At 37.3% G+C, this 22173-nt stretch overlaps 1 gene segment (V, D, J or C); it reads left to right on the plus strand.

Moving 5' to 3' along the window:
* The first annotated feature begins 14136 nt into the window (after window positions 1-14136).
* On the plus strand, window positions 14137-15442 carry LOC141333059 (immunoglobulin lambda constant 7-like). The segment is given in 2 exon segments: window positions 14137-14207; window positions 14953-15442. Coding segments are annotated over 2 exon segments (321 nt in total).
* Window positions 15443-22173: the final 6731 nt, after the last annotated feature.

The following is a 22173-nucleotide window of genomic DNA, read 5'->3' on the forward strand; positions in this document are numbered from 1 at the left end:
TTACACAGTCATTTATCTTTGAAAAATACAAACTTAAATCATTTTCCAAACCTTGACAAAACACTGCCAGAGTCCAGACAAAGATGATTGTTGGTTGATGATGAAGAGCTCTTGACCATTTCATGTTCAGTTCATAGAGTTATAAACAGAGCAGTGAAGCTTGTGCTATCCATGCAAAACTCCCTCTGCATGCAAAAGCTGCTGTATAAACTGTGCTCACAATGAGACGGGTGCGATATCAGGACAATATAGATTCATTTATTAGATTTTGACTCAAATAATTAAAATATTTAAGTCAATGAATCCTGAGGAGATTCTACTTTTACCTGCATTTACCTGAACTGCTGTAATTGCTATTTAATCAATTAGTGCAATGAGGCCCTGGTTACAGATTTTATGAATTTGTGCCCTTTCTACTTAATCACCTTATTTATATTATTAATTCAGGCAGAAACATAAGCAGTATTAATGGCTCAATGATGATCAGTTGCTTGTTTGAATCCTTATTCATAAATTGAATGACACATCTCTTCCTCACAGTCTGACACCTCAGATCTACTGCAATACACCAGAAAAGATACAGAGATCATCATCATTGCCCTCTGCACCTGGATAAAGAGATATGTGTAAAAATGCTGTTTGTGGTCTATCATTAAGTCTTGAATTTTAGCACATCCCACAATGTAAAATTAATGATTAACACTGCTTTGTATTTATATGGAAACCACTGGTAGGGTGTTGCACTGAAGCATAGTGGAGTTAATTTGATAATTGAGTGATTAATTAAGCGTTAATCATGTTAAAAATGTGGAATCACTAAAGAAAAAAGAAACTGCAAGAACAGGAGAAGAGACCAGCAGAAACACAATTACAACTAACAGCTGCAGATTTAGATTATGTCAACTGAAATAAAAGAAGACATTAAATATCTCAACATCTCAACAGACATTGTTAAAAAGTTCCACTCATTACTTATTACAAAGCTGTTTGCCTTTATTCCTTTCAAATTTTGTTTCTCAAAGTTAACAGAAGTTGTCTGTAGTTTGATCATGCTTTTGCAATCTGTCATGTGAGTCAAATATCAGGCCTCAGTGTGTGTTTTGTCTGAGTTCTTTCATTTGTTTATTTAGATACACAAGAAATACTGGCTACACTTTGCAATGATCATAGAGTTAATGGAAGATGATATAATGTACATGTACTGTATATGTCTGTAACCCCAGTAATGATACCCGCTATATTAAAGCTGGGGCCTGGGTAAGTAACATTATTCGTGTCACAGTTATGATTATCTGTAACAATCACATGTATTCCATTCCCTTCAGCAGCAATAAAGACTATTGAATCAAATACTTGTCTTATAAGTCTTTTTATATATTTGAATGTGAAATGTAATAAAATAAAATATGAAAATTCAAGTCTTTTGTAGTAAAATGAAATGTCAAATTAAATAAGTTTAAAGGATTTACAATTTCAGAAAATAAACCAAACACTTATCTCACAAGTGTTAAACACCCTCACATGTATAACTGTGTAACTCAATAACACAGTCTTCAAATAGGTATTCAATGACCTACTCAGTAATTTAAATCAAAACTCACTTAAATTGGCCCACATTCACGCTCTCATTCAAGGGCGAAATTGTCAATCACACATTGGGGGAGACAGCTGTGGGACTTTTTGTGTTGGCGCATGCACACATTTTTTAAATCAAAATAAAATAAAAGTCAGAGTCCAAATGTTTGTAATTGTATAACACAACAAGGCATTTTATTACATCTGATCGTCAAACCAACGTATACTCACCCTGTAATGATTACAGCATCAGCATACAGGCTATTAAGTCACAAAGCTTAATTTAAAGGGATAGTTCACCCAAAAATGAAAATTCTGTCATCATTTACTCACCCTCAAGTTGTTTAAAAAATTATCCCTATCTATCCCTTTAAATATTCATATGAAACGAACCAGTGCATACTTTGTAACATGCCACTCTTAACACTTTTATTAAAATGATCCAAACACATTCTTGCGGATGTCACTCATGGCTATTAAGCTTTTGCAGACTTGTTTTCTATCAATTCTGTCCAACCTATTTCTGCTTTTTTGTTTCAATAATTAAACATTGTTCTTAGGGGCGGCTTGTTACCACATCTTACCCTATAATGTTACATTCACTCACAATGAATGTCAGTTAACCCTTGTGTGGTGTTCATATTTTTGATATTCAGCCAGTGTTCGTGGGTCTGGTGGACCCGCTGCATTTTGGGGTTTTTAATTCAACATAATCAAACAATTTATGTTAAAATACTCAACAGATATTTAGGCTACTTCATCCCAATTACAAGCAATATAAACAGCATTTATGGTTAATATTTCCTCTTTAGCTTTGTTAGATCATATTTAAGAATTGTAACCTTGTGCGGGAACGGCAGGGGTAGAAACAAAACTCACTTTTGCACTCACACTCTCTCACACTTACACACAATCTCTCTCTCACATGCATGCACACACACGCACGCACGCACGCGCACACTACACACACACACACACACACACACACACACACACACACACACACACACACACACACACAGATATGTGGTTCATACAGGGACTCTCCATAGGCATAATGGTTTTACAAATTTACAAACTGTATAATCTATCCCCCTACACTAACCCTACCCCTAAACCTACCAATCACGGAAAACTTTTGGCCTTTTTTGAAGTTCAAAAAACACCATTTAGTATGTTTTTTAAGCCGTTTGGTTTATGAAGACACAGATGTCCTCATAAACCATGTTTACGTTGTAATACCCAAGTCATTATACACATATGTGTCCTCATAAACCATATACTATACAAGAACACACACACACACACACACACACACAAACATACACACACATAACAGCAAGGCCTGACAGGAGGAGGACAGAGTAAAGGTCCTACAGACCCGAACACCATACAAGGGTAAAGAGCTATTAATGTCATGCTGTCCGGTACCTTAGAACATTAAATTAATTACTTCTCACTTCTCTGTTAAAAATGCCTAAAATCTCCAGAAACTTACTTTCTTTTTCTTTCCAAAGAAATTACGGATGTCAGCTGCTGCAGTCTTTCTCTTGTTCATTTTTGGCCACTACTGTGAAATATAACAGCAACGCGATTCCAAGGGATGAAAATGGTGAAGTAAGAAAGAACAAATGGCAGGACTCTAAAATAACTTGCTAACAATAACCCATTTCGGAGAACAGGACTGTGGCTCAAAACGCTAACGTTAGCTTTAAAAACTGGGTTTGGTACAGTACATTTGACAAGCCTGTCTCTGACCGCTATCCCAGTTTGCTTTAAAGCCAGGCTACATGCTAGCGTGTATACAGTAACGTTAGATAGCTGTCGGCTAGATTGTCAATAGCCCCATTCATACAAGCTGTATAATATTACAGTCGAAATTTACAAATTCTACAATTCGAAATTCTAGTTAAATTCACCTGGTCGTTATCTAAGGGATTATGTCAGCCAAAAACAGTATATTTACCATTCATAGATATGTGCCAAATGTCTGTCAGATTTCGCGCTCTTCTTCTGTTTGTTTTTCCCTAACTCACTGACGGTGCACGAGCTACTAAAGGTATAGGGGAAAACATGACATGGATTAGGTTTTGTTAATGTATAAGGATCGCTAATGTGTCGTCATCATGACGTATTCTCAGTGGGGAACGCAAAGCATTTTGGGAATCCGCGGCACAAACATTAGGCGCCAGACTTGATTGCATGGAGGAAAGAGTTCAAGATGCCGTCTACCTGCTGTGTTATATACTGCAATAGTCATTCTCACGATAGAAGTGGCTTAAAGCTTAAGAACGGAATATCCTTTTATCGTTTTCCAGCGTGGAATAATAATTGTACAAGCCATGTTTTAGAGGTGACAAAAATGCGACGAATGGCATGGATAACCGCAGTAAGGAGACCCAATTTGTTTCTGTGATCAAAGCTGAATTTTCAGCATCATTACTCCAGTCTTCAGTGTCACATGATCCTTAAGAAATCACTCTAATATGACGATCTGATGATCAAGAAACATTTATGATTATCAGTGTTGAAATGAACATCTTTGATGAATAGAAAGTTCAAAAGAACGTCATTTATTTTAAATCTAAAGCTTTGTAACATTAAACACTACTGGTCAAAAGTTTGGGGTCAGTAATAAGAATATTCTTATCTTTTTACTTAAGATTGTTCTTAAGACAAAAATTAAGAAAATTCAAATTCTTGAAAAGAATCTTCTTAAAAACCATCGTAAATAACTTCTTAAAGTTAGGATAGCCCGAGACTTGTCTTAAATCCCAAATAGTAAGAATTATTTAATTAATTGATTGGGTTATTTCAAATTAACTGTTATATTTAAGCATTGCAACACTACTAGCTACATATAATACATATTAGGACTATTAATAGAGATGAGCACGAGTTCGCTGAAGTGATCAATGACTGATAATGTAAACAATGATCTGTCATGATTAGCCTATGTATGACCCTACTTTCTGCCGACATCAAAACTTAGTAGCAACTATACAAAATCGAGTCAGATAGGGAGGTTTAATTAAACATTTTTTTAATTTACTTGGCCTATAAATACGTCATAATCTTTGGCCGTATTTAGCGCATATGTGCAGGACGCGTTTGCTGTAGCAGCGCACATACATAACGGAAGCGTTCATTCAGAGGAGGGAACAAAAAACAACACAAAAGTGAATAAACTGATCGCCAAAGCTTAAGACAGACCCTTTAAAAGTAACGGTTCAAAAACACGGCACATTAAAAACATGAAGCCGAGCGCCAGTCATGGTCGTGACGAAAATGTTCGTAGGCTACTTATTATTAGGATAATCTGCAGAAACCGCAAAAAAGACGTTGAAGTGTTTATAAATGCGTCTTTCAGCCATGTATTCACTCAGATAGATGTATAATTTTTTTTCTTAAGAAATAAATTAAGATGTTCTTAAGAACATATTTGAGAACATCTTAAGATTTTTTCAAGAATTGCACTTAAGAACATTCTTACGAACTTCTTAGAATTTATCTTAAGAAATTTCTTAATTTATTTCTTTAGAAGATATTTGTGAATCCGGCCATTATCGCAACTTCGTGTGTGTATGCACTAACACTTAATATCATATAGTTGTATATATATGGGTGCTGGAAGTTGGGCAACAGTTTGACGTCCCTTGACCAGTCGCTCTGCTCGTAAGGATCCAGTCCTTTGATTCCCTTTATTTTCTCGTCATATCTCATTTTTGCATAAGGATTTAGTTTTAGGCGGTATGGTCTGACAATGTTTTCTTTAGCTCGCTGCATTTTGTAGGATTATATTCTGTTTTCACGTTAATTTTTCATTATTTTCATGCCAGATTACTAGCCTGCTATGCCAGCCGGGCCAAACATACCCATAATTCTTTGCGTTCTGAAGAGGTTGCCGCCCATTTGGTCACATGTCTTAGCGATCTCTATAGTGTAAGGCCAGTCGAATGGATTTGGGAAATGGACCGGCCGGGATTTCATATTTTCGGAGCTGGAAAGAAAGACGTATTTGCAATCACATCGATATTGCCCGCATAATCATACAGTATGATCAAATATTGGGGGGGACAAATTGTCCTTCCTTGAATATTGGGGGGGGACGTGTCCCCCTGTCCCCCCATAGAATTACGCCTATGCTCTCATTCACACACACACTCTACGTTGCAGGCCTGATGGTTTCCCGAACGCGATGTGTCCCACGATACGACAATGTCGATGACAGCGCGCGTGAGCAGCTGTCTCACTCTCCCGCGATGCAACAGAGGAACTCCGGGTTTTTCCAGTCACCCGGAGCGCTATCTGGCGTGACGACTTTTCCCTCGTTGCCAGAGGAACTCCGGGTTTTTCCGTTCACCCGGAGCGCTATCTGGCTCGCCTCCCCAAATGCGATGGGCTCGTTGCTCGCACGAATCACCTCACGAGCGCATGGAGTGAAATCCAGGATGAATATCACAAATAATTGCTAAATAAAGTTCTTATCAGCAAAGCAACAATATTAATGACTGATTATGTCTGTATCTACAGATTTATCGTGTGAAAATCCTAATATTTAACTTTCACAATCTTTTTCCTCATCCGACTCGTCTTGTTTTTCCTTCCTCTTCCTTTCTCTCTCATTCAGCCACCCCTTCCTCTCGTCAATTGAGTCATACGTCAGTACGTAAATCAGATATTAAACATTAAATAATATTATATATAATTATATAACTATATACATACAGATGAAAACACTGTAAAGGCACAGACTAAATAAAATATACACATTATAATGTAAAATAAACATTACTTTCAAATTTAGTTTTTTTAGGCTCACCGGGCTACATGTCTATTAAATAAGTATAGTAAGTAAATAAAGAAATACTACATTAAATCTCTCAAATTTCTGCTATACTTTTGTGTTGTTTGTCATCCTCTCGCAGCTGCAGTGTCTCGTTTTAGTGCAGTCACTGTGACTCTGACTGATGGAGGTTTTTGTATGACTCTTTATCACCGTGTGAACACATATTTACTATCGATGTAGTGTCCACTCAGACAGTAATAATCTCCTGTATCTTCAGTCTGGACTCCACTGATGGTCAGAGAAAAAAAAATTCCACCGCTAGATCCACTGCCACTGAATCTAGATGGAGTTCCTGACTGGAGGCTGTTTATGCTATATATGAGAAGTTTAGGAGTTTCTCCAGGTTTCTGCTGATACCAGGCTAAGCGGCTATAGTATATTCCTACATCCGTACTACACTCTATTGTAGCTGTTTGACTGAGCTGGATAGTTTTAACTTTAGGTTGAGTCACAGTGACTGCTCTGGATTCTGAAGAAAGGAAAATAAATTTGTTTGCAAATCTTCTTAAAGCAGAATATTAGATGGATGTAGACAATAACAACATATTATCAATATCAAAAATTGACATCCTACCTTGAATAAAAACCACAACGGTCCAGATGAGGATGATGATGATGTTCATTGTTGATGTTTTGTCTTGTGTGATGATGAAGATTGTGTTGTGTTCTGCTGTCAGTCATGAAGTGTTAAACTCACAGCTCTATAAACACTCTCAGAGCACTGAAGCATGTGCTGACAATGCAAACAAGTGGGCAGGATTTACAACAGCTTGAGCTGATAACAAACTTATATCAAAGTCCTTTTAAGACAAGTCATGTCACTCGGCAGCCATCTTTGAAACGCTACTCGGGCATTCAAGTGCAACTCCTATCTCTTTGAATGGGGAAACATCAAATTCTCCAAAACTGTTCACCAACCTCTCAATTAAATTTCATATTTTAAATCTGCAAAGAAATCCAACAAGAACTGCCTCATAAGGCAAGGAGCTTCGCGGCCATGATGACCGTTGCATTTTTCCCCATTCAAAACTACACGAGTGACATGTCTTTGGTATTCTATAGTCTTTGCTTATATACAATAAAAATATAGAATACAGTATCATTTTACAATGACTAATATATCTGTTTAGTAAAAACTTGTGAGAAAGCCATCATTAAGTTGGCTTGGGAAAACCTATTTAATCTTCTTCTTCTTCTTCTTCTTCTTCTTCTTCTTCTTCTTCTTCTTCTTCTTATTTTTCTGACCGCAAATTTTTTAGACACTAACTCCTCCTAGACCGTTCAAGCTACATACTCCAAACTCGGGTCAGATCTTCATACTGTTCTGAGTTAGATTGCTATATCTTTTCAGACTGGTTTGAGTTATGGTTTTCTTAAAAATTAGTATTAAAAATTCATTGACCAAAAGTCCATGTCTGTTTGAACTATGTGTAATGTAAACTGCTAGAAGCCATTGACACTCAATTAAGCTTTAAGCTATCTATCTATCTATCTATCTATCTATCTATCTATCTATCTATCTATCTATCTATCTATCTATCTATCTATCTATCTATCTATCTATCTATCTATCTATCTATCTTCAAACCTTATCTATCTATCTATCTATCTATCTATCTATCTATCTATCTATCTTCAAACCTTATCTATCTATCTATCTATCTATCTATCTATCTATCTATCTATCTATCTATCTATCTATCTATCTATCTATCTATCTATCTTCAAACCTTATCTATCTATCTATCTATCTATCTATCTATCTATCTATCTATCTATCTATCTATCTATCTATCTATCTATCTATCTATCTATCTATCTATCTTCAAACCTTTATCTATCTATCTATCTATCTATCTATCTATCTGTCTGTCTGTCTGTCTGTCTGTCTGTCTGTCTGTCTGTCTGTCTGTCTGTCTGTCTGTCTGTCTATCTATCTATCTATCTATCTATCTATCTATCTTCAAACCTTTATCTATCTATCTATCTATCTATCTATCTATCTGTCTGTCTGTCTGTCTGTCTATCTATCTATCTATCTATCTATCTATCTATCTATCTATCTATCTATCTATCTATCTTCAAACCTTTATCTATCTATCTATCTATCTATCTATCTATCTATCTATCTATCTATCTATCTATCTATCTATCTATCTTCAAACCTTATCTATCTATCTATCTATCATCTATCTATCTATCTATCTATCTATCTATCTATCTATCTATCTATCTATCTATCTATCTATCTATCTATCTATCTATTTATCTATCTATCTTCAAACCTTATCTATCTATCTATCTATCTATCTATCTATCTATCTATCTATCTATCTATCTATCTATCTATCTATCTATCTATCTATCTTCAAACCTTATCTATCTATCTATCTATCTATCTATCTATCTATCTATCTATCTATCTATCTATCTATCTTCAAACCTTATCTATCTATCTATCTATCTATCTATCTATCTATCTATCTATCTATCTATCTATCTATCTATCTATCTTCAAACCTTTATCTATCTATCTATCTATCTATCTATCTATCTATCTATCTATCTATCTATCTATCTATCTATCTATCTATCTATCTATCTATCTGTCTGTCTGTCTGTCTATCTATCTATCTATCTATCTATCTATCTATCTATCTATCTGTCTGTCTGTCTATCTATCTATCTATCTATCTTCAAACCTTTATCTATCTATCTATCTATCTATCTATCTATCTATCTATCTATCTGTCTGTCTATCTATCTATCTATCTATCTTCAAACCTTTATCTATCTATCTATCTATCTATCTATCTATCTATCTATCTATCTATCTATCTATCTATCTATCTATCTATCTATCTATCTTCAAACCTTTATCTATCTATCTATCTATCTATCTATCTATCTATCTATCTATCTATCTATCTATCTATCTATCTATCTATCTATCTTCAAACCTTATCTATCTATCTATCTTCAAACCTTTATCTATCTATCTATCTATCTATCTATCTATCTATCTATCTATCTATCTATCTATCTATCTATCTATCTATCTATCTGTCTGTCTATCTGTCTATCTATCTTCAAACCTTATCTATCTATCTATCTATCTATCTATCTATCTATCTATCTATCTATCTATCTATCTATCTATCTATCTATCTTCAAACCTTTATCTATCTATCTATCTATCTATCTATCTATCTATCTATCTATCTATCTATCTATCTATCTATCTATCTATCTATCTTCAAACCTTTATCTATCTATCTATCTATCTATCTATCTATCTATCTATCTATCTATCTATCTATCTATCTATCTATCAGATGACTAATAATTAAACACAGGTGACGGTGATACACAAACGAGGGCTAAACCAAAATGACAGGGGGAAGACAAATGTGAAAAACCAATGTCAAAACAGACAGAACTGTGACAGCTAGTCATACTACAATCATGCTAGTGACTTGCTAGTCTTGCTAAAATAATGCTAGTGACTTGCTAGTCTTGCTAAAATCATGCTAGTGACTTGCTAGTCTTGCTAAAATCATGCTAGTGACTTGCTAGTCATTCTAAAATCATGCTAGCGACTTGCTAGTCATGATAAAATCTTGCTAAAATCATGCTAGCGACTTGCTAGTCATGCTAAAATCATGTTAGCGACTTGCTAGTAATGCTAAAAATCATGCTAGCGACTTGCTAGTCATGCTAAAATCATGCTAGCGACTTGCTAGTCATGCTAAAATCATGCTAGAGACTTGCTAGTCATGCTAAAATCATGTTAGCCACTTCCTAGTCATACTACAATCATGCTAGTGACTTGCTAGTCTTGCTAAAATCATGCTAGTGACTTGCTAGTCTTGCTAAAATCATGCTAGTGACTTGCTAGTCTTGCTAAAATCATGCTAGTGACTTGCTAGTCATTCTAAAATCATGTTAGCGACTTGCTAGTCATGATAAAATCGTGCTAAAATCATGCTAGCGACTTGCTAGTCATGCTAAAATCATGTTAGCGACTTGCTAGTAATGCTAAAAATCATGCTAGCGACTTGCTAGTCATGCTAAAATCATGCTAGCGACTTGCTAGTCATGCTAAAATCATGCTAGAGACTTGCTAGTCATGCTAAAATCATGTTAGCGACTTCCTAGTCATACTACAATCATGCTAGTGACTTGCTAGTCTTGCTAAAATCATGCTAGTGACTTGCTAGTCTTGCTAAAATCATGCTAGCGACTTTGCTAGTCATGCTAAGATCATGCTAAAATCATGCTAGCGACTTGCTAGTCATACTACAATCATGCTAGTGACTTGCTAGTCTTGCTACAATCATGCTAGTGACTTGTTAATCTTTGCTAAAATCATGCTAACAACTTGCTAGTTATGCTAAAATCATGCTAACGACTTGCTATTCATACTACAATCATGCTAGTGACTTGCTAGTCTTGCTAGAATCATGCTAGTGACTTGCTAGTCTTGCTAAACTCATGCTAGTGACTTGCTAGTCATGCTAAAATCATGCTAAAATCATGCTACCGACCTGCTAGTCTTGCTAAACTCATGCTAGCGACTTGCTAGTCATGCTAAAATCATGCTAAAATCATGCTACCGACCTGCTAGTCATGCTAAAATCATGCTAGTGACTTGCTAGTAATGCTAGAATCATGCTAGTGACTTGCTAGTCATGCTAAAATCATGCTAGCGACTTGCTAGTCATGTTAAAATCACGCTAAAATAATGCTATCGACTTGCTAGTCATGCTAAAATCATGCTAGCGAATTGTTAATAGTGCTAAAATCATGCTAGCGACTTGCTAGTCATGCTAAAATCATGCTAGCGACTTGCTAGTAATGCTAAAAATCATGCTAGTAACTTGCTAGTCATGCTAAAATCATGCTAGCGACTTGCTAGTCATGCTAAAATCATGTTAGCGACTTGATAGTAATGCTAAAAATTAGGGCTGGGTATTGTGACCAATTTGGCGATTCGATTCGATTCTTATTTTTATGGTTTCGATTCGATTCGATTCGATTTCGATTCGATTCGATATCGATTAGCTATCAATATTTTATTTAAAATGTTAGTTTTGCAGACATGGGATCCATATTTTGATATAAATGCTGGTAACTGAAACTCTCCTACTTAAGTTTATTACTGAAATACACATCTACATTATTAACAGGGTGCACACAGTTGTTTTTTTTAAACAACTTTTATTTTAAATGAACACTGTAACAAGAAGTCATAAATATGTGCATCCATTGTACACCATCTAAACAAACTGCAAAATGCACATTACTGTAAAAAAAATAAAAAGACTGTAAATGTGCAACAGTGAAATCTATTTAGAACTTCAAACATGTTTAAGAAATGCAACATTTTTCTAAATTCAAAACGTTCAAAACAGGCCCATCATAAAGCCAAAACATTCTAACTGTCCATAAAACTAACAATTCTTAACTACAGCCTAACCATTTTTGATCACCAGATTTTTCTGCAAAAAAAGCAGCTGATAGTGACACCTTCAGGACCAGAGGTGAATATTCATATCCTCTTAAGTGAAGCTGAAGCACGCGCATTAAGAATCGATTCGGGGATTTCCGAATCGATATCGTTGCGTTAAACTGAAGATCGATTAAAATCGGAGAATCGATATTGTTTACCCAGCCCTACTAAAAATCATGCTAGCGACTTGCTAGTCATGCTAAAATTATGCTAGCGACTTGCTAGTCATGCTAAAATCATGCTAGCGACTTGCTAGTCTTGCTAAAATCATGCTAGTGACTTGCTAGTCATCTAAAATCATGCTAGCAACTTGCTATTCATGTTAAAATCATGCTAGCGACTTGTTAGTCATGTTAAAATCATGTTAGCGACTTGCTAGTACTGCTAAAAATCATGCTAGCGACTTGCTAGTAATGATGAAATCATGCTAGCGACTTGCTAGTCATACTTCAATCATGCTAGTGACTTGCTAGTCTTGCTAAAATCATGCTAGTGACTTGCTAGTCATGCTAGAATCATGCTAGTGACTTGCTAGTCATGCTAAAATCATGCTAGTGACATGCTAGTCATGTAATAATCATCCTAGCGACTTGCTAGAATCATGTTAGTGACTTGCTAGTCTTGCTAAAATCATGCTAGTGACTTGCTAGTCATGCTAGAATCATGCTAGTGACTTGCTAGTCATGCTAAAATCATGCTAGTGACATGCTAGTCATGTAATAATCATCCTAACGACTTGCTAGTCATGCTAGAATCATGTTAGTGACTTGCTAGTCTTGCTAAAATCATGCTAGGGACTTACTAGTTGCTACACCTTAGCAACCACCCTAGGTACCTTAGCAACCACATAGCAACACCTTAGCAACCACCCCGGGTACAATAGCAACTGCATAGCAACACCTTAGCAACCACCCCAGGTACCCTAGCAACCGCATAGCAACACCCTAGCAACCACCCCGAGTACCTTAGCAACCACATAGCAACACCTTAGCAACCACCCTGGGTACCCTAGCAACCGTATAGCAACACCTTAGCAACCACCCCGGGTACCCTAGCAACGACATAGAAACACCCCAGCAACCACTCTGAGAACCTTAGCATCTAACTTGAAGCTTTTAAAACTACTTTAAACTTTAAACTATTTCAGACTGAAATCTATCTATCTATCTATCTATCTATCTATCTATCTATCTATCTATCTATCTATCTATCTATCTATCTATCTATCTATCTTCAAGCTTTAAAACTGCTGAAAACTTTAAACTATTTCAGAATGAAAACCATCAAACTTTAAACTTTTAAACTTTTTAAACTTTTTAAACTTTTTAAACTTATTTAAACTTATTTAAACTTTCTGGTCCGGCTTTCTCAAGCCAACTTAAAGTTTGTCTTGACAAACCTTTTTATCTAGTTTTTGTTGCTGTTTCACTGACTGATGTGACAGTGTTTTTCAACTCTATACTGATGCATATAATTTTGAATGAAGCATCACTCAATCCTGTTGTGGAATTATCAACACAGGCATATTTAACCAATTAATTATTTATTCTGTCACTAGCAGTCTCAGATATGATAATAGGTAAAAAAAGGAACAGTTTTCAGCTGGTCATGTGATCTCAACATGGTGACCCACATTTTTAAATACATCTGTAAAAAGATAAACTCTTCTAACTGAACTGACTTGTGTCATGTGTAGTACATTAAAACGACAAATCAATAATAAAAAGATTTTTAAAAAAGCAGAAAATGGTATTTCAGTATTTAGAATTTAACAGACAACATTAATGTATGTTAACATTGTTAATTTCCAAAATTTACTAAATAAATTCGCTGTCAGAAATATTGCTAAATCATTGAATTAAGGGGTCAAGGATCATTGGATCAAGGGATTTTTTTTGCATGACTGTATGAAGATCACCAGGTCTCGTAAACAGTTAATATAAGTCTAGACTAAACAAGTCTAGACTGTGCATTCAATTTTCAAAATTCAAGTTTGAAGCTGCAGGTTTTTTTTTCTGTGAATCAATTAAGCAGCAAATGATGAACAGAGAAATTACTGAAGAATTATTATGAGAAACTCCACAACATCATCCATGATAAAAGAGGTCAAAGGTCACTTCAGAGGACTACTATCAGTGTGTTGAAGTGTTGTTTGCTCTCTCTCTGCTGGAGTTTGTGTTCACTCGAGTGGAATAGAGGTTTTTGTACGAGCGTTTCATTAGATTGTAGCACTGTGGTACACATTCGGTGGAGGAACTAAACTGATGCTCGGTAAGTCTATTTACTTCCCTTGTATAAAAATATTGATGTTTATTGATTTTGGAAAATGTTAAACTAGCTACAACTGTATTATATTTAATTGAAATTGTTGTTATTGTCAAAATAAGACCTTCTGAAGTACTGAATTATTCATTCTGAACAAACAATTATCAGGACAAATTTCCATCATGTGGACCGCTTTGAGTTTATAAGTTATCACAGATTTATTTTTTCCTTCATTCATTATATGTTGTTCATATTATATTATTATGATTATTATAGTTCATATTATATGAGTCCATAGTTTATCATAGAAAAAAGGAATGATTCTCAATCTGTTTTGCTCATGTTGTGTGAATAATTCTGTTTTATAATACCAGAAAAAATAATAATAAAAAAAAAAAAGCAAAATCTTTTTGGACCATGATGTGTCCGTAATAAAGTTTAATAATAATAATAATAATAATATGTACATTTAAAAATTATGATTTGGTTGATTTTGAATTACGATAATAAAATTTTTATGTGGTCTGTAGTCACAAAATAGAAGTTTGTTATTTTGTGGCTACAGTTTGTAATTTTGTGTTATTTCCTATCTTTTAAATTAGTGTTGTTATTGAAAAATAATGATACTATTATATAATACATTTTATAATAAAAGTTCTATATTTCACATTGTAAATTATTTAAAATAGAAACTATGTGTAGGTTTAAATTATATAATAACAGGAACATATGTTGTGTTTGTCTCCTGCAGCTGGTCCCACAGTGAAGCCCTCAGTGTCTCTGCTGCCGCCGTCTTCTCTGCAGATCTCTGGAGACTCAGCCGCACTGCTCTGTCTGCTCAGCTCTTACTCTCCACAGGGGGCACAGGTGAGCTGGACATTGGACGGCTCAGAGGTCACAGAGGGGGTCGTGACCAGCGCAGAGAGCGAGCGGGACGGCCGCTACAGCCGCAGTAGCGTCCTGACCCTCAGCAAAGCACGCTGGGAAGCGGGAGAGCTGTACGTCTGCAGAGTAACACACGATGGAGCTCCTCATGAGGTCTCCTTCGCCAAGAGTCAGTGTTAGTCGCTCAGAGCGCTGAAGATGAGCCGTATCTGAGTGTCCTGTGTCAGACAGGATTCACAAGAGTCTAGAGCTGCAGCTGTAGTCATTTACAACTCAATACTGAAAGACAGCTCTAGTGTCAAAGCACTGGCTGATCTTTCAATCTGCTGTGTTTGCTGTAACATTCAATAAAGCTTCTCAACAAACTCCATTTGTGTCTGACAACTTCATTCAACTAACAGATGAAGATGCATGTAGTATTTGTCCAGGTGCTTTCCAGAAGCAGTAAATCTAGTCAAATAAAGCTCTCGGGGTTTGAAGATGGTCTCTGGAGACAGAGCTGCTCTATTCTGAGAGGATCAGAGTCACTCCACCCTGACAATGCAAATGGGGTTTTCAGCCCACACTCCCAGTGTCACTGTTTGATTGGTTACATGATCTGGACTGAAACACAGCAGTTTCACTTCTGCAAGAGTCAAGCAACACACAGACAAACTCATTACATTTAAAAAATAGTGTATATATTATAATCTCATTAAAATCATAAAAATCCATGATCGCAAATCAAGAGTCAGTCATTCTGATAGTAATTGTGTAAGAATGTAAATCTTTCTGTGGGTCAAATGGAAAGCATCACATCCAGCAGCAGAAGTGACCGAATGCAGTATGTTCAGTTTGATTGACAGGGATCATATTTTATACCTAAAATATGATGATCATATTCAAACACTGACTCATTCTCTTTAGAAATACAATATTCTTGTTGACTGTTAATTTTTGTTTTATTATGTGTGTCCGTGTTGATCAGTGTTGATCTTTCATCTGTATCAGTGCAGTCACTGTGACTCTGACTGATGGAGGTTTTTGTACGACTCTTTATCACTGTGTCAACAACCAGCCACTGATATAGTGTTCACCTTGACAGTAATAATCTCCTATATCTTCAGTCTGGACTCCACTGATGGTCAGAGTGAAATCACTGCCAGATCCACTGCCACTGAATCTAGATGGAGTTCCTGACTGGAGTCTGTTCACATAATATATGAGGAGTTTAGGAGCTTCTGCAGGTTTCTGCTGATACCAGGATAAGTAGTTGCGGTGTGTTCCTATATCTAGATGGCACTCTATTGTGGCTGTTTGACCCAGCTGGACAGTTTTAGGTTCAGGTGGAGTCAGAGTGACTCCTCTGGATTCTGAAGGAGAGAAAATTATATCAGTTAATGTTTTAAACTACATTATATACTTTTACAAGAACACCAACATTAGTGTCAAACTGTTTGTATTTTACCTTGAATAAACACTGCAACAGTCCAGATGAGGATGATGATGATGTTGTTCATTGCTGTTGTTGTTGTTGTAGTTTTGTCTTGTGTGATGATGAAGATTGTGTTGTGTTCTGCTGTCAGTGATGAAGTGTTAAACTCACAGCTCTATAAACACTCTCAGAGCACTGAAGCATGTGCTGACAATGCAAACAAGTGGGCAGGATTTGAGCTTGAGCTGATAACAAACTCATATACATTTTGGCCATACGATTTTATGACATTTATGCACAACTTTCACCAGAATATTAAAATCACAAATAAAAATCATGGCTGAGGAGATGAGGAATGTTGTAATTCAAACTTACATCTTTAATACTGTTTTTGCTTTGCTGTACACACTTGGCAGGTTTGGTTTGATTAAAACAAACTCTGGTGTGATTGCTCCGGTTATACAGTTAATTTTTAATAAGTACAGGTGCATCTCATTAAATTATAATATTGTGGAAAAGTTCATTTATTTTAGTAATTTAAATTCAAATTGTGAAACTTGTGTTCTAAATAAATTCAATGCACACAGACTGAAGTAGTTTAAGTCTTTGATTCTTTTAATTGTGATGATTCGGCAACGGTCTATTTCTTCTTCTCCTTAGCCCAGATAAGACGCCTCTGGCATTTTCTGTGGTTTAGGAGTGGCTCAACAAGCGGAATACAACAACTATAGCCAAATTCTTTAACACATCTGTGTGTGGTAAGTCCATTCCTTGTGATGTTCACCCAAATTCTTGAATCGATTTTGCTTGACAAGCCTCTCAAGGCTACAGTTCTCTTGGTTGGTTGTGCATCTTTTTCTTTCACACTTTTTCCTTCCACTCAACTTACTGTTAACATGCTTGGATACAGCACTCTGTGAACAGTCAGCTTCTTTGGCAATGAATGTTTGTGGCTTACCCTCCTTATGAACGGTGTCAGTGATAGTCTTATGGACAACTGTCAGATTAGCAGTCTTCCCCATGATTGTGTAGCCTAGTGAACGAAACTGAGAGACCATTTTGAAGGCTCAGGAATCCTTTGCAGGTGTTTTGAGTTGATTAGCTGATTGGCATGTCACCACATAGGGAGTTAACTAGTTAACTGAGGTTCGGGAGCAGGACCACGCCTCACTCACCACACATCCAATCGCCGAACAACCTAACTTACTTAGTCACACCTACACATCAGTATCGTTCATCTCGTTTCTCTCGTTTCTTCCCGAAACTATAGGCAGCAGCGCTCTGCCAGCCAGCAGCCACTTTCCCAGCGCACCACCCCCGCCAGCGAGCACCGGTGATCTCGCCGCACGTCCCAAAGAACCAGCGATGATATTTCGAATTGGCATAGATATTATTCTCGATACCTCCCACTTTTCGCATACCCTTCAATCCGCCATATCAGAACCAAACACAACCGACACGTTGCTAGCAGCCGAAGTCAAGAAAGTATTCATGATAGGCCCTTTCAAGAAACCACCTTTCCCAGTCACGCGAATCAGCCCCATCGGAATCGCCACCCGCAAATACTCCGGTAAAAAACGACTAATCATTGACTTATCTTCTCCCCACGGCACCCATATTCCAAACATTAACAGTATCATTCCAGCTCCAGATTTTTCCATGCAATATGCAACAATCGACCACGCTATCAATCTAATTCGCTTGGCGGGACACGGAGCCTGGCTAGCCAAAGCAGACATCACAAGCGCCTTCAAGGTTCTACCCATTCATCCAGATTTTTGGCACCTGTTCGGAGTATTTTGGAAAGGAGCCTACTACTTCACAGTCTGCCTCACTTTCGGCTGCAGGAGTAGCCCCAAGATATTTGACTCTCTTTCAGAGGCCCTATGTTGGATTCTACTCAATAACCACAAACTCCCATATATCATCCACCTCCTCGATGATTTTCTAGTAATTACATCTCCATCAGCACCACCTCATCTAGGGCTCTCCGCCCTTACTACAGTCTTCACCGAACTCGGTGTCCCTCTTTCCGAGGAGAAAACTTCTGGGCCTAGCACCTCCATCGAGTTTCTAGGCATCACTCTTGATTCAATGTCCTTCCAAGCATCTCTACCCCTCACAAAAATCCATTGTATCTCACTTCTCCTCTCCAATTTTCTAGCCGCAGACAGTTGCACCAAACAACAGTTACTGTCCCTTCTAGGCCACCTCAATTATGCCATCCGGATCATTCCCCAAGGAAAACCTTTTCTGTCTCACCTCCTGTCAAAAGCCCCATCCATTCCATCTCTTCATGATAGAGTCTCGTTAGACGACGCATGCAAAACAGACATGCGCCTCTGGCAACAATTTCTGACTTCCTGGAACGGCATCTCGTTTTTCTATAATGAAAACCTCACCTACCCCGACGACATTCAACTGTACACAGACGCCGCACCTTCAGTAGGCTTCGGTGGCTACTACGGAGGTCGCTGGTTCACCTCAAAATGGCCCCAAGAGTTTGCTCCCCTCAGCTTTCAGTCAGGCGCTTTCTCTTCAGCCCTTTTTGAAATATACCCCATTATCATAGCTGCCATCCTTTGGGGGCACGAATGGTCAAGAAAATCAATACTCATTCACTCAGACAATACGGCTGTAGTAGAGATCATCAACAAAGGCAGATCTCGCACAACTGCCATCATGCCGTTCTTGCGCAAGCTCACACTCATCTCTGCCCAACACCAGTTCATTCTCAGAGCGGCTCATATACCAGGCCACCTTAACGCCATAGCTGACTCACTCTCCCGTTTCTCTTTTCAGAAATTCAGGCTCTTAGCTCCAGAATCGTACCCTGGAAATCCAGAGGTCTCGCGAGAGCACAATTTGAATTGTCTCTGCAAGACACTCTGGCATTGAGCAATGATGCAGGTTACTGCAATACGTAAGCAATAGTGGGAACCAATCAAATCGGTGTATCTGATGTAGGCGGGCCAGAGGCGAGCTAAGCTGATGATGACAGCACTGCGACGTCCGAATCATATAGTAAACTTTGAAAGATCGCTGTCGCTACAGATGAACAACACGTTGTTTGAAACGGCTTTGGCCGCTACAATGAACGAGTTAGGCTTGGCTTTCCATATAAAAGAGGAACAGAAAACCGAAAACTTGAATCATTCCTTTGCAAGAAGGACGTTTTTGCTGTTTTGCCGACTGGATACGGCAAGAGTTTAATCTATCAGTTCACGAGTTCTCGCTTACATATAATTAGCAGGAGGATTGTAGTGCATGTTTGGCGTGCTGTCCGGTGAAGCGCTCCGAGCTCGGGAGTGGCCCGAACCCAGAGTACGTTACCCCCCAATAGGAGTAGCGAGAACTCGGAGTGATGAGATGGGGTGGTGGAGGTTTACTGATAAACCATCGAGTGAATTTAGGTGAGTCAGCTGTATTTAAACCTATGGCGCTGATTGACTTGTGATGTTTACGCTAAGCATCTGACGCGCTTCTCCCGAACTTTGTTAATGAAACATCATTTAGCTCTGCTGGTAGCTATGCGTGTATTGTTGTGATTGGTCGTGGCGTTATCCAATTGCGTGCAGTTAGAGTTTCAAATGCATGCTTGGTGCCGCCCCTCAGTTAGACAGTTTTCATTGCTTGATCCCAGACCCTTAATCTTAATAGATTAGTGTCTGGATTTTTCCAGGCTACCAGAATCGGACATTCATCCAACTCCAGTTCCACCGTTTTCTACCACCATCTTCATCTAACCCCTCAGATCAGAATTCTCACAAGTGCTTCCCGAGAAACCATACTCAACGGTCTTGCACCGAGCACTCTTTCCTCATATCTAACCGGATGGAACTGCTTCAAAGACTACCACACCGTCTACCAGCTCCCGTTTCCAGCTTTGGACACCCTGTCCATCTGCAACTTCGTCACCCATGTACATTCCTCTCAGCGAATCCGCTCCGGCTCCATTCCATTAGTGTTTAATTTGTCTCATGAAGAGCCTGCATGCTCGAAACGTTACGTACGCTATGCGATAGTTTTTAAAAAAAATAACACTTTTTTGATACTTTTGGAGCTTTGGTGTCGCCGACTTTATACTTTGTGTTCACATATAACTAATGCTCCAATTGAGACAGATCTGACAGCACCCTATAGGGGAAAAAAAAGAAAACATAATAATAATGACTAACTTGTAATGCAACAACCACCAGGATTAGAAGTGTCATTTTCTTTTTTGTTCGTGACCAAAAGAACCAAACTACAAATATGAACACATCCTCTACTACAAGTTAACTAGGGTGACCATACGTCCTCTTTTCCCCGGACATGTCCTCCTTTTTGGCTATAAAATTATGTCCGTGAGGATTTTGTAAAATATCATAAAATGTCCGGGTTTCTTACCTAATTTCACTGACTGTCATTAATTCAACACTTTAAATGCAGCCACTGCCCACCGCATCCTGGGGAGGGTGTCCTCTTTTTGGATTCTCAGAATATGGTCACCCTAAGTTAACCGTTTTTGTCGAAGTAGAATATTGACTGTACACAACTACAAGCTCTTCCAAATACATATCATCACATATCACATTATAATTTATAACAAAGTATAATAAACAAAAACACAAACAAAACTATATATACAAATGTATGAGGGACATTTCATTTTTCACTATGTTGTTAATGTACATTTTAGTTCAGTGACTCTGAAAATAAGAGGAAAAGTCAACAAATCTTCCAAGTGCTGGACCAAACATTCACTCAATATGGTTAGACATAGTATTAACCTTATAGCGGCAGCCAGTAGCCACTAAGAGGCTGAGTAGAGGGATTAAAGATGACGCGTTTCCACTGATCCAGGTGATAATTTATTGTAACATTAAAAGAACAGCAACATGATGATGATGATGATAAAGTAAGCAAAAGAAAATTAAATGAAATAAATCAAATGAAAATGAAAACGGTCAACAGAAAGTGAGCGCCCCAGCTGCTCACCCTCCTTCCTCCATGCCAACCACACGCAAACTAACAGGTGATATGCACCTAAAACAAGTGACGTAACAAACCAAAAATAAATTTCAAAATAAAAGACATCAACCCAAACCTGACACCTACACTCCAGCCCCTGATTATTACACCCAAAAACTGTAATAATCATAATACAACACAATAATGCAAGTTACACATCGTTGAATACATACCCGCATACATACACTGTAAAATCTAATTAGTTGGGCTTACTTAAAAAAAGAATGGAAACCGATTGCCTTAAAACAACTAAGTAAAGTGAAATAGAAATAATATGCTGTACTGACAAATGCTTAGTTAGTATAGTTTACTTACATGAGAGTTCTAGCAACTAAAAAAGAACTGTAGGGGCTACTTGATCCTTTACTTAAGGTTTACTCTTCACTTAGTATAGCTACTCACTGACTCCCAGAGTGCATTGCAGCATGCATAAATTATGCAATTGGTTTGTTTTACTGTTGTTATTTTTATTTGCTAAATTTATTTACTGTCTTGTGTCAATAGTAGCACAACAAAAGAGCAAATAAAATAATAAAATGGTTATTGTCACAATTAATAAAAATAAATAAAACTGAATTGTTACCATTGTTGTGATTAGCGTGCTGAATGTTGAAGTCTGTCTGTGACTCGAGCCCATCACCACATTTGGTTAATGATAAT

This window comes from Garra rufa, chromosome 4 (genome assembly GCF_049309525.1).
Source record: "Garra rufa chromosome 4, GarRuf1.0, whole genome shotgun sequence".
Taxonomy (NCBI): Eukaryota; Metazoa; Chordata; class Actinopteri; order Cypriniformes; family Cyprinidae; genus Garra; species Garra rufa.